At 50.1% G+C, this 12,734-nt stretch overlaps 2 protein-coding genes across 4 annotated transcripts in view; both read right to left on the reverse strand.

The window, feature by feature from the left end:
• Positions 1-725: 725 nt before the first annotated feature.
• SHISA2 (shisa family member 2) lies at positions 726-2,919 on the reverse strand. The gene is made up of 2 exons (XM_085216147.1): positions 2,473-2,919; positions 726-1,430 (listed from the first exon to the last, which is right to left on the reverse strand). Exons 1-2 carry the CDS (start codon positions 2,771-2,773, stop codon positions 877-879), a joined length of 855 nt encoding a protein of 284 aa, XP_085072273.1. The 5' UTR covers positions 2,774-2,919; the 3' UTR covers positions 726-876.
• A 4,949-nt stretch (positions 2,920-7,868) lies between these two features.
• The window catches only part of NUP58 (nucleoporin 58), a 35,968-nt gene continuing 31,102 nt past the window's right edge, over positions 7,869-12,734 (reverse strand). For all 3 annotated transcript variants that reach the window (XM_085216149.1, XM_085216150.1, XM_085216148.1), the window contains one exon: positions 7,869-9,895. In XM_085216149.1, the coding sequence (XP_085072275.1) occupies positions 9,726-9,895 (170 nt within the window). In that variant the 3' untranslated portion in view covers positions 7,869-9,725. The remainder of the gene's footprint in view (positions 9,896-12,734) is intronic.

Below are 12,734 nucleotides of genomic sequence, written 5' to 3' on the forward strand. Positions count from 1 at the left end.
GGGCCTGCAGCCACAGGGAGGGTTCTGTCACCAGCCTGATGGGTCGGTGTTTGGGGGGGGGGTGAGGCTGAAAGAGGTGAATGGAAGCTGCAGCATGAGGTCAGCTCTGAGGGCAGCCGCTGTCCTGAAAGCGGTGCTGGTGGCAACTCACACCCTGCTCATAGTAGAAGTTCATGGAGAGAAACCAAGCTTGTGCAAACCGCTACTGGTTCTCAGCCTGGAGGCAACATCAAACCAAGAAGGGTTTCAAGTGCACCGCAAGTAGGAGCTGAGCAATTGGTGCGTTCCTACATAAAGTAATTCCTACATAAATACCAGGGAAGCTGCTCTCACAGGACCAAGCACTGCATGGCAGCGCACCCCACAAGGCCACAGCAGTTGGAACCAGGAACCAAGCACACGATGGCTGCTCTGCCCGGCTCTATCACTGTCTGTGAAGCAGTGGGAAATGTCACTAGGAGACAGGATGAGGAGAGGAGAAAGGCTTTGTGAGCATTGCGCTCTGTTCTGTGTAACAAAGCTCTTCTGCAAACTAATTAGGCAAATACTTCTGACCATGTCACACCTGAAGGGCACTTAATGGCTGCGGCATTATCTCACAAGCACAGTGATCTGAAATGCATATGCATTTCCAGCATAATCCTTTGCCATTGTAAATCATGCACAGGAATGAAAGTGTATCTGGAAACGTTAATTCAGCGGTATCATCCTACAGTTCTGGCAACGGACCTCGACGAGAATAAATGGTTTATAAACACTGTCTGACATGCATGAGCCTTCCCAAATTATTTACAAGCGCTGTTCAGGGAGCCGCGTTCCAAGGAAGTATTCCTCCTCTGCTCAGTTTGGAAGTTAAAAACGCACCGTGGCAGGCAGCTACACGGTGACCGCCGGGTACATCTTCTGCTCTCCGCCGGCATGTGGGTACGGAGACTGGATCTGCCGGTAGCCGCCCTGCAGCCCGTCCAGGAACTGGGGCACAGGGGCGAGCGGCACCGCATCGTGCGGGACAGCATAGCCCACGTAAGGCGGGTGCAGGAACTGGCCCTGGTGTGGCACGATTTGGGTGGCCTGCTGGCAGTTGAGCACCGAGAAATTGGTGGGCATGTTGACGTAGACGTTGTTCATGGTGCCCTCGGGCAGGCAGCAGTTGGTCTGCGAGCGGGTCGGGGGGGCGCGGGCTCCCGAATTGGCGCTGGAGCTGGAGCTGGCGGCAGTGCTGGACTGGCGCGAGGAGGAGCCGCGTGATGTGCCTGTGCTGGCAATCATGGGGATGGTCTCCATCAGGCGGGAGCCGGCGGGAGCGTGGCTCTGCTGGGGTTCCTGCTTGGGCCGCAGGCAGCGGCAGCAGCAGGCGGCCACCAGCGAGCCCAGGATGATGAAGGCGACGAAGACGGAGCCGACAATGAGGAACGGCACGTAGATGGGCACTGCAACGGCAAGGAGAAGGTGGGCGATGGGGATGCGAGCAAGACGGCCCCTCCATCCCACTGCCAAACCGCCCGTGGGCCACAGCCCAACATTCAGGAGGTGTCTCCAACCAGGAACACCCAGCAGGAGAGCAGAGCGATGCCCCACACATCAGCCCTGGCTCTGCGCAGGGATTGGTGCTCTGCCACCACATGGGGTGCGGTGGGAACACAGGACAGCAGTGGCGACACACAGCCCTGTATGCCCTGTATCCCTGCGAGAGAGTAGGAGTAACGTGGGGACACAGCCTCGCTCCAGCACTCCCCAACGCTCTCAATGAGCCTGGGTTTCACATCACCATCAAAACCCTCCCAGTTCCTCCCGAGCAGCCCTAACAGCGCCCCGTGCACGGGCTCAGGGCCGGACCCGGAGGGCGAATGAAGCTCTGTGCATCGAGCGGGGCTGCAAGGGTTGTGCTGAGCTCGGCTGGTGGCGACTCAAAGGCCGCTCCTTCCCCATTTTTCCTGTAACTCCAACACCGCCGAAGACGCCAGGCTCGCACGGCACGACGCCCGCAACGACACGCGGCACTCGGCTCCCGGCAGGTGCCCGCACTTGCTGTGCCGCGCCGCTCACAACTTCTCCGACAGCGAAGCCGCCCGACCCTGCCCCGCTCACAACACCGCTGCGGTGAGGCGCGAAGGCAGCGGGCGCGCTGCAGAGCCACCGGGGCGGCTTGAGAGTAGCGACAAAAGACTCGAGCTGATCCCTGACATTCCGTCGTACCAGAAGCCGCCCGCAGCGGGGCTAAACGGGCCCGAAACCCCCGGAGGCGTCACGTCGCCTTCCCCCCACCGCGATGTCCGCTCGGTTTTCCCTTCCGTTTACAGCCGGGCTGCAGCAACGGAGAGCAACGGCAGCGCCGCACGCGCTCGGGACGCGGGAAGCGCCGTCCCTCCGCGCTCTCCGAATACCGGCGGACCGCCGACCGCGGGCGAACGGAGCGCCCGCCCGAGGAAAGCGCGGCCCCGCCCCGCCCCCGCGAGCCGCCCCGGCCCTCACCTGCCGCCCCGTCGGGCCCGTCGCGGGGCCGGCCCTGCTCGCCGCCGCCCTGCCGCCGGTCGTTGTCGCAGCCGCCCTGGTCGAGGCGCGCCTCGGCGCTGGAGCAGCAGTAGCGCAGAGCGCAGCTGCCGCAGCAGATGGTGGCGTCGCCGCCGTCGAAGCGCTCGGGGCACTGGAAGCCGTCCCTCCAGCCGCCCTGCCCGTCCAGCCAGCCGTGGCAGTATTCGCCGCTGCCCGCCGCTCCCGCCGGCAACAGCCAGCCCAGCGCGGCCAGCAGCAGCGAGCAGCGCCCGCCCCACATGGCGCCGGGTCAGAGCCCGCCCGCGCCGGGGCAGTGCCGCCCGCCCCCCGGAGGCTCCCGCCGCCGCATGCCCGGGCCTCGCCCGCCGGGGTGCGGAGCCGGGCGGCAGCGCTGCTCCGCGCTATACCGCGCTACGGCCCGCCCGCCGCCACGGCCCGGCCCGCGGCCGCCATGGGCGCGGGGACGCCGCGAGCCGCCCGCCTCCGTGCGCCCCGTCCGGGCTCGTCGCTGGGCGGGGGGCGCCGCGCCCCGCCCTTATAGCGGCGGCCGCCGCCCCCGCGCATGCGCTCGCCACGGTCCGGCCCCCGGCCCCCGCCCCGACGGCGCGGCCCCGGCCCGGCCCCTCGGCCCCGGCGGGAGCGGGGCGGCACCTGCGCGGCGCGGTGCGGTGCGGGCGGCGGAGCTCGGAGGGACGGCGGCGGGAGGGGGTGGGCGCAGCCGCGGCGGGCGCGCGTTGGTGCTTCCCGACTACCTGAAGCGAGCGGGGGAGGCGAGCTGGGCGTTCCTTGCGGTGCTGAAGTATCGGCAAAGTTTGCCTGCCCCTCCGCAGAGGCCGGCACCCCCCGGGGCGCAGGCAGCTCCTCGGCAACAGCCCGCGGCGCTGCCCGATCCGCGGAGCGCTTCTGCCAGCACCGCCCGGTTTGAGTTCGGGCTGCACTTGCATTTGCCCGATGAGAATACCCGCACTGGTATCGGACAGGCGCCCGTGTGCCCACCCCAGCGCAGCGCAGCGTTCGGCCGTCCCGGCGGTCCCTCCCGGCTCCCCCAGCGAAGGAGCCCCGCTGTGCGTCGACCCGTCACTGTGAGCCCTTCGTGCCGCGTGGCACTGCGATCTCTGGCCTTTAAGGCGGATTTCTTTCATTCATAGCTGCCTCCTGCACGCGTCCTCGCGCCCTGCCGAGCTGCACGGGCAGAGGATGAGTTCGCGGCTGAGCTCCGACCTGCCAAGCCAGCGGCACACAGGCACAGCTCGCCGCAGCGTGGCCGTGCTGCCCCCGTGTGACAGCGGTGGGAACGGAGCCCCGGGAGCCGCTGCCGTAGAGCCGCACAGCTACACGCACCCTGAGCACTGCCAGAGCCCCAGCTGCTGCTCTGACTGGAGTACTGCTTGCATGGGGTGGACGCTTTTATTTTTTATTCCTGCTCAGGGAACATATTTAATATCTGTGTTTTAAAATACACGTGTATTCGTGAGAGAAGGGCTTTCTTTTACTGGCTCTCATTTCCTGAGAAATAATTAGAACAAGTTGAGCCAAGGAAAACCTCACTAGAGAGTCATGACAGTAGGAGCAGCCCGGGCTGTGCTGACGTGAAGTTCCATCACCAGGCCCTGGGCAACAACAGCCACCCACACCGGCACCAGTAACACCTCACAGCCAGCTCCAAAGGCACAGTTGCAGGAGCCGAGGGCGGGAGGCAGCTGCAGCCCCACCATGACACCAAGGCCAGCACCCACACAGCTGAGGCCTTCGGGGCAGGTGAGCAGCTTGACAGCAGTCAGTCTGCGTCACGCTGTTATGGTCACGGCCCCCGTTCATCCACCCTGGAGCCCCACACACCATAGGCCCAGCAAACCCTGGTACCTGCAAGCAGAAAATACACGTAGTTACCCAGTCCTAGATAAAAAGAAGGAAATAATTGCTTCTTAGGCCCTTGGTTGCTCAGAGAAGCTGGGGATACCCCAACCCCAGAGGTATTCAAGGCCAAGCTGGGTAGGATCTTGGACAACCTGAGCTGGTGGGTGGCAGCCCTGCCCAGGGTTGAAGTTGGGTGGGCTGTAAGGTCCTTTCCAACCCAAGCTATTCTATGACTCTACGACTACACCAGCCTTTCCCAGCCTGCCCCCTCCCAGCAACACAAAGCAAACAGGCAGGGCAGCATTGTCATCAACTTACTTCAATTGAAAGAAAAACCCAGAAGCTTCCCCTGCTCACACTGCTTTGTGCCAAGCAGAGCACGAAACGTGAGCATTTTCAATCAAGTGAAGGCAGAGAAAACAGCGTCAAAACAGTTAAGCAGTGCACTGTTAGTGGCAGTAAGTTGCTTAAGACAGCCATCAATTTCCATAGTGACCAGATGAAATAACAGTGGCCCCAACAGCCAGAAAATGCTATCAATGTTAACAGCATTAGAGATTTTTATGTTCAGTTTGGAGGAGCTGCTATTTAGTTACCTAACAAAGGAGCTAATAGACTACGGCACTCTAGCTACGCACATGTTTACAGTTTATACTCTTTCTCCACCCAAGTTTTCATCCAACTGAAAGTCTAAAAAGCTTTTTGCCACTTTTTCCACCCCCCCCAAGAGCTTACACCAGATGAACCACTACTGAATTTTGAGTATTTATCAAGGTTTTTCCTTTTACTATGAGCACACCCTAGTGCCCAATCAAAACCTCATCATCTTGGCTCACTGTTGTGATTGTGATGGTCAACCCTAAAGCACACAGTGGTTCTGCAACACAGCACATTAAGGACACAGAGCCAGCAAGGTATGTCTTGCCCAGAAGGCAGATAGCCTCTGATCAGAACAGGATTTTGGAGACAATTGCATGACATTTTATAATGGTTCTGTCCTTGGGCTGCCCAAGTACGTGCTGTACATTGACACCTGCATTGAAAAGAAGAGAGAAAATTGATCAGTTTGAGAGCTCAGTTGAGCAAACCAGAAAAAACACTTTATGTCTGCTCAGCTATTGACCTGGTTGGGACAGACATACACTTTCCAAGTTCTCCATGCAAGAGTTCAGCAGAACTGACCTGCTATCAGTTCTATACCTAGTTCTGCAGAAGCTTCTAAACTTAAGCAGCTCACAGTAAGCTAGAATTGCCTTACTTCTACAAAGTTAGGGAAGGAAGGAGCTTGCTGTTCTCTGGAAAAAGTTGTGAAGGCTAAAGCAACACCTGGCATACTCACCTCCTCACTGGAGCACACCACAACTGCAGCACAGGGTCACGAAGATTAGATTCCTGAGGCTGAGTAAGAAAGCATTGAGTAACAAACCTCACAGCAACACAGTCAAGTCAGTCACAGGCATTGCTCAAATGCTGGTGACGAGGAACAAAACCTTACTGCCTTAGAGAAAGGTGCAAGAAAATGTGAGTGACTTGGAAACAAAAGGTGAGGCTGCATAACTGCCTTTAAGAGCCTTGTAGGGGCTGTATGAAAGTGGTTCTCCTGCCACCTGGTGAAAGCAGCATTCTAACAGAGCTTTTGGAATCCCAACAGGAAACCCTTTGGGTTGTTTTTTTCCTACCTAGAAAATTGAAGTGCTACAGTCATCCATTTCTACCTATTGTAAGCAATACAAGAATGTCTTTGCAGGCTCAGTTGATTTAGGAGCATAAAATATCAACACGCAAGCACTCAGCACTGAGCTCAGAAGTGATGCTGACGTGAACTGAAATCTGCCATCCCACTGACAGCAGGAAATCTCACACTCTGCACCCCGCCATCTCCCACTCCTTCCCAGCAACATACCCACCCAGGTAGGTGGGAGGGCATGGCAGCACCACCTTCCCAAGCCCAGCCTGGGCTGTACACAGGTTGTACAGCCCTACTGCCTGGTACACAGAGCTAGCAGTGCCTGCAGGCAGTCACCATGCACTCACAAGGTACTGGGCAAGGAAGATAGGAACAGCCAGCCAGCACAAATTATGCATTTTAACTGTTGTGATTGATGCTAGAAATCCATTTATTGCCCCTTCCCTCCCCCTCTCTATTATATACCTGAATAAGTACCTGAATAAGAGTTTTCAGAAGACAAACTTTTATAGTGCATAACGTATTGGCATGCTACAGCATGGATGCATTTTCCTATATGGTTACTCCTAATGTCTCATGAAACCCTGCACATTACTGCTTGTTTACCCTCTGCTGAGGCACTCCAGGTGCCAGCACCATCAACAAGTAACAGATGACATAACAGACCCTGGATTACTTATTAATAAAGGTAAGGATTGGGAGTGGAAAAAAAAAAAAAACCCACAAAATTATCACTGATGTCAAAGAGGAAAAGGCCATTAAGTCTAGAGCTCAACATATAGTCCTGTTAAGAACATGTAGGTGGAAGAGGTGTGCCAGGATCTGGATTTCGGAGGTCTGTGGTGAGAAGATGCATGAATCCTTCCCAGCTCCTCCATTTCAACCTCCTCCATCCAAGCAAAAAGAAAACAGCAAATACACATGGTAGGCAGCACAGTCAGCTTGTCAGGAACAAGCAGATATGGGCGTACAGGTTTTGAGATGATGGACCAGGAAGAGGTTCACAACGCAAGCAAACTGAGGCTTAACTCTGTCATACCTCCTCTTATGGATATTGCAATGAGAATAATGGAAAACCCAAGGTCCTTCTGGTAGAAGAGGCCACATAAATCCTTCACAACTGTACAAGGTCTCAACAAATAAAGAGAATCACATCCCACATGCATCCCACTTTAATCTTCCCTTCTTGAAAGAGCCAACTGCAGACTTAATTTCATTCCATTGTGCGTAAGCACAGATCAGCTTCTTAACATGCCTTGTAGGAAACTGTCCTCCCTCCAGTGCACTTCTGTTCTATACAATAATTCTATTGCATAGCTTTACTTTGAAAAAATATTTGAAAAAGCATATGCAGTGCTGAACCATGAAAGTCATGGCTAAATTCAACAAAGTAATATGCTGGGAAGGTAATTATTTCAAATCCAATTTCAACCAGTTTAGTTTGTACTACAGCATGCAATTATTGCATTATGTAATCACTTCTCCACCTGGGCTAGAATTAAGGAGATACAGGCTGCCTTAACATGAAGAGAAACAGAACAAAATACAGATACACAGGAGGCTCGGACAGCTTTAGAACTGATAAAAAAACCTGCCTAGTGCTATGTTACGGCATGGCCCAGCTTCATATAACTCAGTGTGAAGAGACTCCAGACAAAAACCACAACCGTTCCCCCCAGCCCAGCCCTCCCTTTCATTCCAGGGATTGAGGCCCTAACTTCAGCAAGAAAAAAAAACCACCACAGAATTCTACATATTCGCTGATTATAGTTTTGTTTGTCCTACATAACATAGGAAGGCAACAGGAAATGACCTTTCAAATAGGCAAATATGTATTACAAGGATCACAGCATTTGTTTTATTGTTTGCACAATGGTAAGTTGCACATATGGACAAAGAGTACATACTTTGAATTAGTTTCACAAATTAATACATTACAAATCCAGTGGTTTAACATTATTAAAAAGCAATAACAAAAGAATAAAAACATTGTGGTTTTGACTGCAGCCCAATGTATGTTTTAAAAAAAGGTAAAGTCAGAACAAATTTTAAGCTTTCAGTTTTCCCAAACGTGAAAAACACACACTGGATTCCTAAGGGAGCGCTCGCAGAGATGCAATAACATACAAGTGTACAAAAGCCAGGAGTTCTGTGCTCAGTTTCTCTGAATTCTGCCAGATCAAGTGATAAACATCTGTCCAAAAGCAACCACTGCAGACATCACTTCCAAGACATACAACATGCTCATAATACTTCAATAACTGAAATAATTCAATGCTTGAAAAAAAAAAACAAAAAAAAAAAACAAAAAACCCTTATGCACTTTAACTGTTTTAGAAAAAAGGTGCTTTTGTAAAAACAACAGTGAATATTCATTTGATGCATCTTGTACACAGAAAGCCACACTCAAATCCAAAGTCCCATATTCACACTTCAACTCACATTAGGCAGTACGTACCTCCTTAGGATGCTTTCCAGATGTTTCTAGCACACACTCAATTGGAAATGCAGCACAAGCAGCTATGATGTAATACACAAGATTTATACTCTACTGTTGCAGTAGTTTAACCTTCAAATTACATCATTTTTCTCAATTCTTCAGCAGCGACTCACTGTACTGTAGCTCATATTGAAAGCAGATATACACCTGCTCTCATGTTTGTGCTAATAGCACCGACTAGAAGCAGCTAGTGAATCACCTCTGATTTGTAACAGTTAATTCCAATCATGGCTACAATGGTACGACCTACCCCCCACCCCCTCCAGCTGCAAGAAAGAGCTCATGCAGGTTGACAGCTCTGCTTGCAAGCAGACCTTGTGGAACCCTGAAACCCTGCAACATCCTGCTGTGCAGCTGAAGAAAAAACAGTTTGGGAACATTACCTAGGAAATGTCTGAGTCAAGATCTCGGCTTCTTCTTTAAGAACTGGTTGAGAAATGGCTAAAATAAAGAACTTCACACACTGCATCCACTTAAACACTGCATACAAAACTTCATGAGATAGTAAACATTTTACTTCGGCTGGTCTTAAGCAACAAAACACAAGAAGCGATGACGACACAGCCCAGGACCCACCGTTTGAAATCCATAGAACATCAAGATGTGGAACCACAGAGCAACGTGGACAAACAGAACACAAAGTAAAGGAGACCTGTCTGTGGGGAAAGGTTTGCACATCTGGTTTTATTTTATACATATACATACACACTGATGTGTGCACTGTACTGTATATATTTACATCCATATACACAGAAACACCCTGAAGTAGATTTAAAGGCCATATCCAGGAACAGAAGATATGAACTCTAGTATTTGTACTAGAATATACTTTCTGTACAAAAAACAAATATGCATATATTCATATGGTATAAAGCTTATTAACAAAAAATATTCTGCTACTAACATTAGTTTAAATAGATGGTTTTACAAGAATCTTTAATAATGCAGTATAGAACATTTCTAAAACTAGGGCCAAAAATAAAAATACATAAACAGGTTTATATTCACAAGAAAATAGCTGTTCAGTACGATTCATTTTGTGTTTCAGATTAGGGAAAAGTAGCAACTTTTTTTTTATTTTTATTTTTTATAAATCTCACGGGATGCAATTTAATCAATGCATCAATCTAGAAAAATAGACTTCTCAGATGAACAAAGTTGATTCACTTCCACTTCCCTAAGGGGTGCCTATCTCTTCCCTCGCTTGTTTCCAGCTGGAGGTTTCTTCAGCTGAAGAAGTTGCCCTCCTGTCCCAAAGCCTGCAGATGCAGGATTAGACACCCCGAACGTCAAGCCAGCTGATGCTGTGATGCCAGGATTGCTGAAGTTAAACCCAGATGTAGTCGAGCTGCCAAAGCCTTACGAAGGAGGGAAAAAATATTTTAAAACATAGGTTATATCAGGATTGCAAATTTGTTTCTCCTTGGAGCTGTGAGCATCAGCTACTTTATTACTATACTTATAGCATTGTATACAAATGTGGAGCTACAACAGTAGGTCATGTTGCTAATACACGTGGACTTGTCAGCTATCCAGTTGGGATATTACAGTTCTTAACACAGCCTACTTCAGTGATTATAAGCAACTCTAATCTTAGATCACAGCCTATTTACAATAGCACTATTCCCATCAAAGCGGCAGCCACGAGCCCCACCGAAACTGCACAGTAGCTGCAGTACCATAACCCCCACCCCAGGCTCCCAGCACTGCATACTTAGACGCACAACACATACAAAGCAGGGTGGGAAGGGAAGGCAGAGATAAGCAGACCATGAGCCTCACTTCACCTCCCAGCAAGTTAACGGCAAAGCTGCATACACAGCCCCCTGCCCTACTGAGTGGGCTACGTTTCCCTGCCCTTACAACATAAGTGGCACAGACCCTACATTAAGTAAGAGGTAGGAAAGGCTCAAAATCTCTGCCAAATTTCTAGTATCTAAAAAACACCCTTTATGACTTGAGTCAAACAGCAGCCTTGAAAAACAAAGCTCTGGAACACCAAATGAATAGGTGAGCAAGTTTTGCTGTTGCTTACATTTATATAAAAAGGGAGTAACAAAAAAAATAATTCCATTTGGTTCAGCTACAAAGGAAGATCAGCTGAAGAAAATCCATTCACCATTTTCAGCAACAGTAACACCTCATCATTTTACTTTCTTTTTGGAAGTACAACCAACTTGGTAATACTTGAAAGAGAGAACTGGAAGGTAAGTTTCCAACTACTGGTTAATAAGTACAAGTCCATAACTCTTCCATTCTCTCAAGAAACCGGATAAGTAATCACACACCAAGTACAACATGTGCAAGTTAAGATTTTAAGTAGCTTTATACAAGTTGCACAATGTAAATAAATATTAGAAAAAACAAGACTGATTCACAAACAAGTTTGTTCTTAATAAGCATTACTTAATTTCACCAGTTCTCTGGCAGACAGTAAAAGCAATCCTCTATTGTATCAGTATCATCAACTGAGTATCTTATCTTTAAAGCCGAGAAATTAAAACCCAAATGGTTTTCTCATCAGAATTTCAAGTTGCCCACATGAGCCCGATATCTTCCGTTCTCTCACTTAGCTCTTGCTCTAATGCTTCAATAACATTTCAAAATCTAAGGTGGAATTCTCCCTCCTGTAATGTCTGGATCTGGATCAGACAATGACACAAGACTATCAAGCTCAACCATCCACCTGGCCTACTAAGCCCCATCGCACACACTCAAGCAACTCAAACTTCAGGTGAACCCTTCAGAGGGTAAGCCAAATAAAAGATATAAGCTTTCTCATAACACGTTGTGGTAGTTTGTTGTTCTTGTTTCAATGCTACAGGGATAACCAGCAGGTCAGCAGATGTCAAAAGCAATCTCTTCCTCCCTCCATATTACAGTAGGATACTAATTCAAAATGGATTTCCAGCACAGCTCTGGCTGATTTACTAAGGCCTCTGTTACTTGCTCTTTGCTCGTACGTATCAATTACACATAGGTCCACTTTCCAACAGTAGAAGCACATCCCTCCATGATCCCATTCAGTTGTCTCTTGTATCATTGACACTGCCATTCTTCAATAAAAACAGTTCTCTATTACAAATTCCCAACTCAGATTTCAAAGCATGCTTAGCATCTCAGCTTTCACACACTCTCCCCCCCTCACAATATTATCTCTGAAAATTCAGTGGTGATTTTTCTCCTTCTCTCATCATTTTGGGAGTCAATGCCCTTAATATTCCACTTAAATCAGTCTTTTCAGTTGCCATTAAATAAATAAGGAGTTAGGAATTAAGATGGACTGTTCACTAGGAGTAGGCTCTTCACAATGGAAGGAAGCTCTGCCTGCATTTCAGAGAGAAATATGAAACATTTGTTTTATCGCACAGTTGTGTGCGCTAAAGGAATCTGTAGAATGTCTTGGGTTGAAAGGGACCTTAGAGATCATCCAGTTCCAACCCTGCCATGGACGGGGTTGCACCCACCAGCTCAGGCTGCCCAGGGCCCCATCCAACCTGGTCTTGAGTGCCTCCAGGAATGGGGAATCCACAGCTCCTCTGGGCAGCCTGTGCCTCTCCACCCTCCGAGTAAAAAAAATTTCCCCAACATCTAATCCAAATCTACCTCTTTTTGTTTAAAACCATTCTTCCTTGTCCCATCACTATCTGCCTGTGTAAAAAAAAAAAAAAAAAAAAGTCAGACTCCTTCCCTGTCATAAGCTCCCTTCAAGTATTGGAAAGCTGTAATGAGGTCTCTCTGGAGCCTTGTCTTTTCCAGGCTGAACAAGCCCCACTCCCTCAATCTTTCTTCATAGGAGAAGTGCTCAAGCCCTCTGATTGTCTTTGTGGCCCTCTTCTGGACCCACTCCAGCAGCTCCGCATCTTTCTTGTGCTGGGGGCCCCAGGCCTGGACACAGTACTGAAGGTGATGCCTCATAAGGAGTGAGTAGAAAGGGACAGCCCCCTCCTTCTCCCTGCTGGCCACCCCTCTTTTGATACAGCCCAGGATACCATTGGCCTTTTGGGCCAGAAGCACACACTGCTGGCTCACGTCCAGCCTTTGTCGTGCACCAGAATCCCCAAGACTTTCTCTGCAGGGCTGCTCTGAGTTTTTCCTCCCAGTCTGTACACATGCCTGAGATTGCCTCGACCCCACCGCAACACCCTGCTCTTGGCCTTGTTGAATCTCACTGGGATCTCACGGGACCATTTTTCA

Source organism: Meleagris gallopavo, chromosome 1 (assembly GCF_905368555.1).
Source record: "Meleagris gallopavo chromosome 1, MGAL_WU_HG_1.1, whole genome shotgun sequence".
Lineage (NCBI taxonomy): Eukaryota > Metazoa > Chordata > Aves > Galliformes > Phasianidae > Meleagris > Meleagris gallopavo.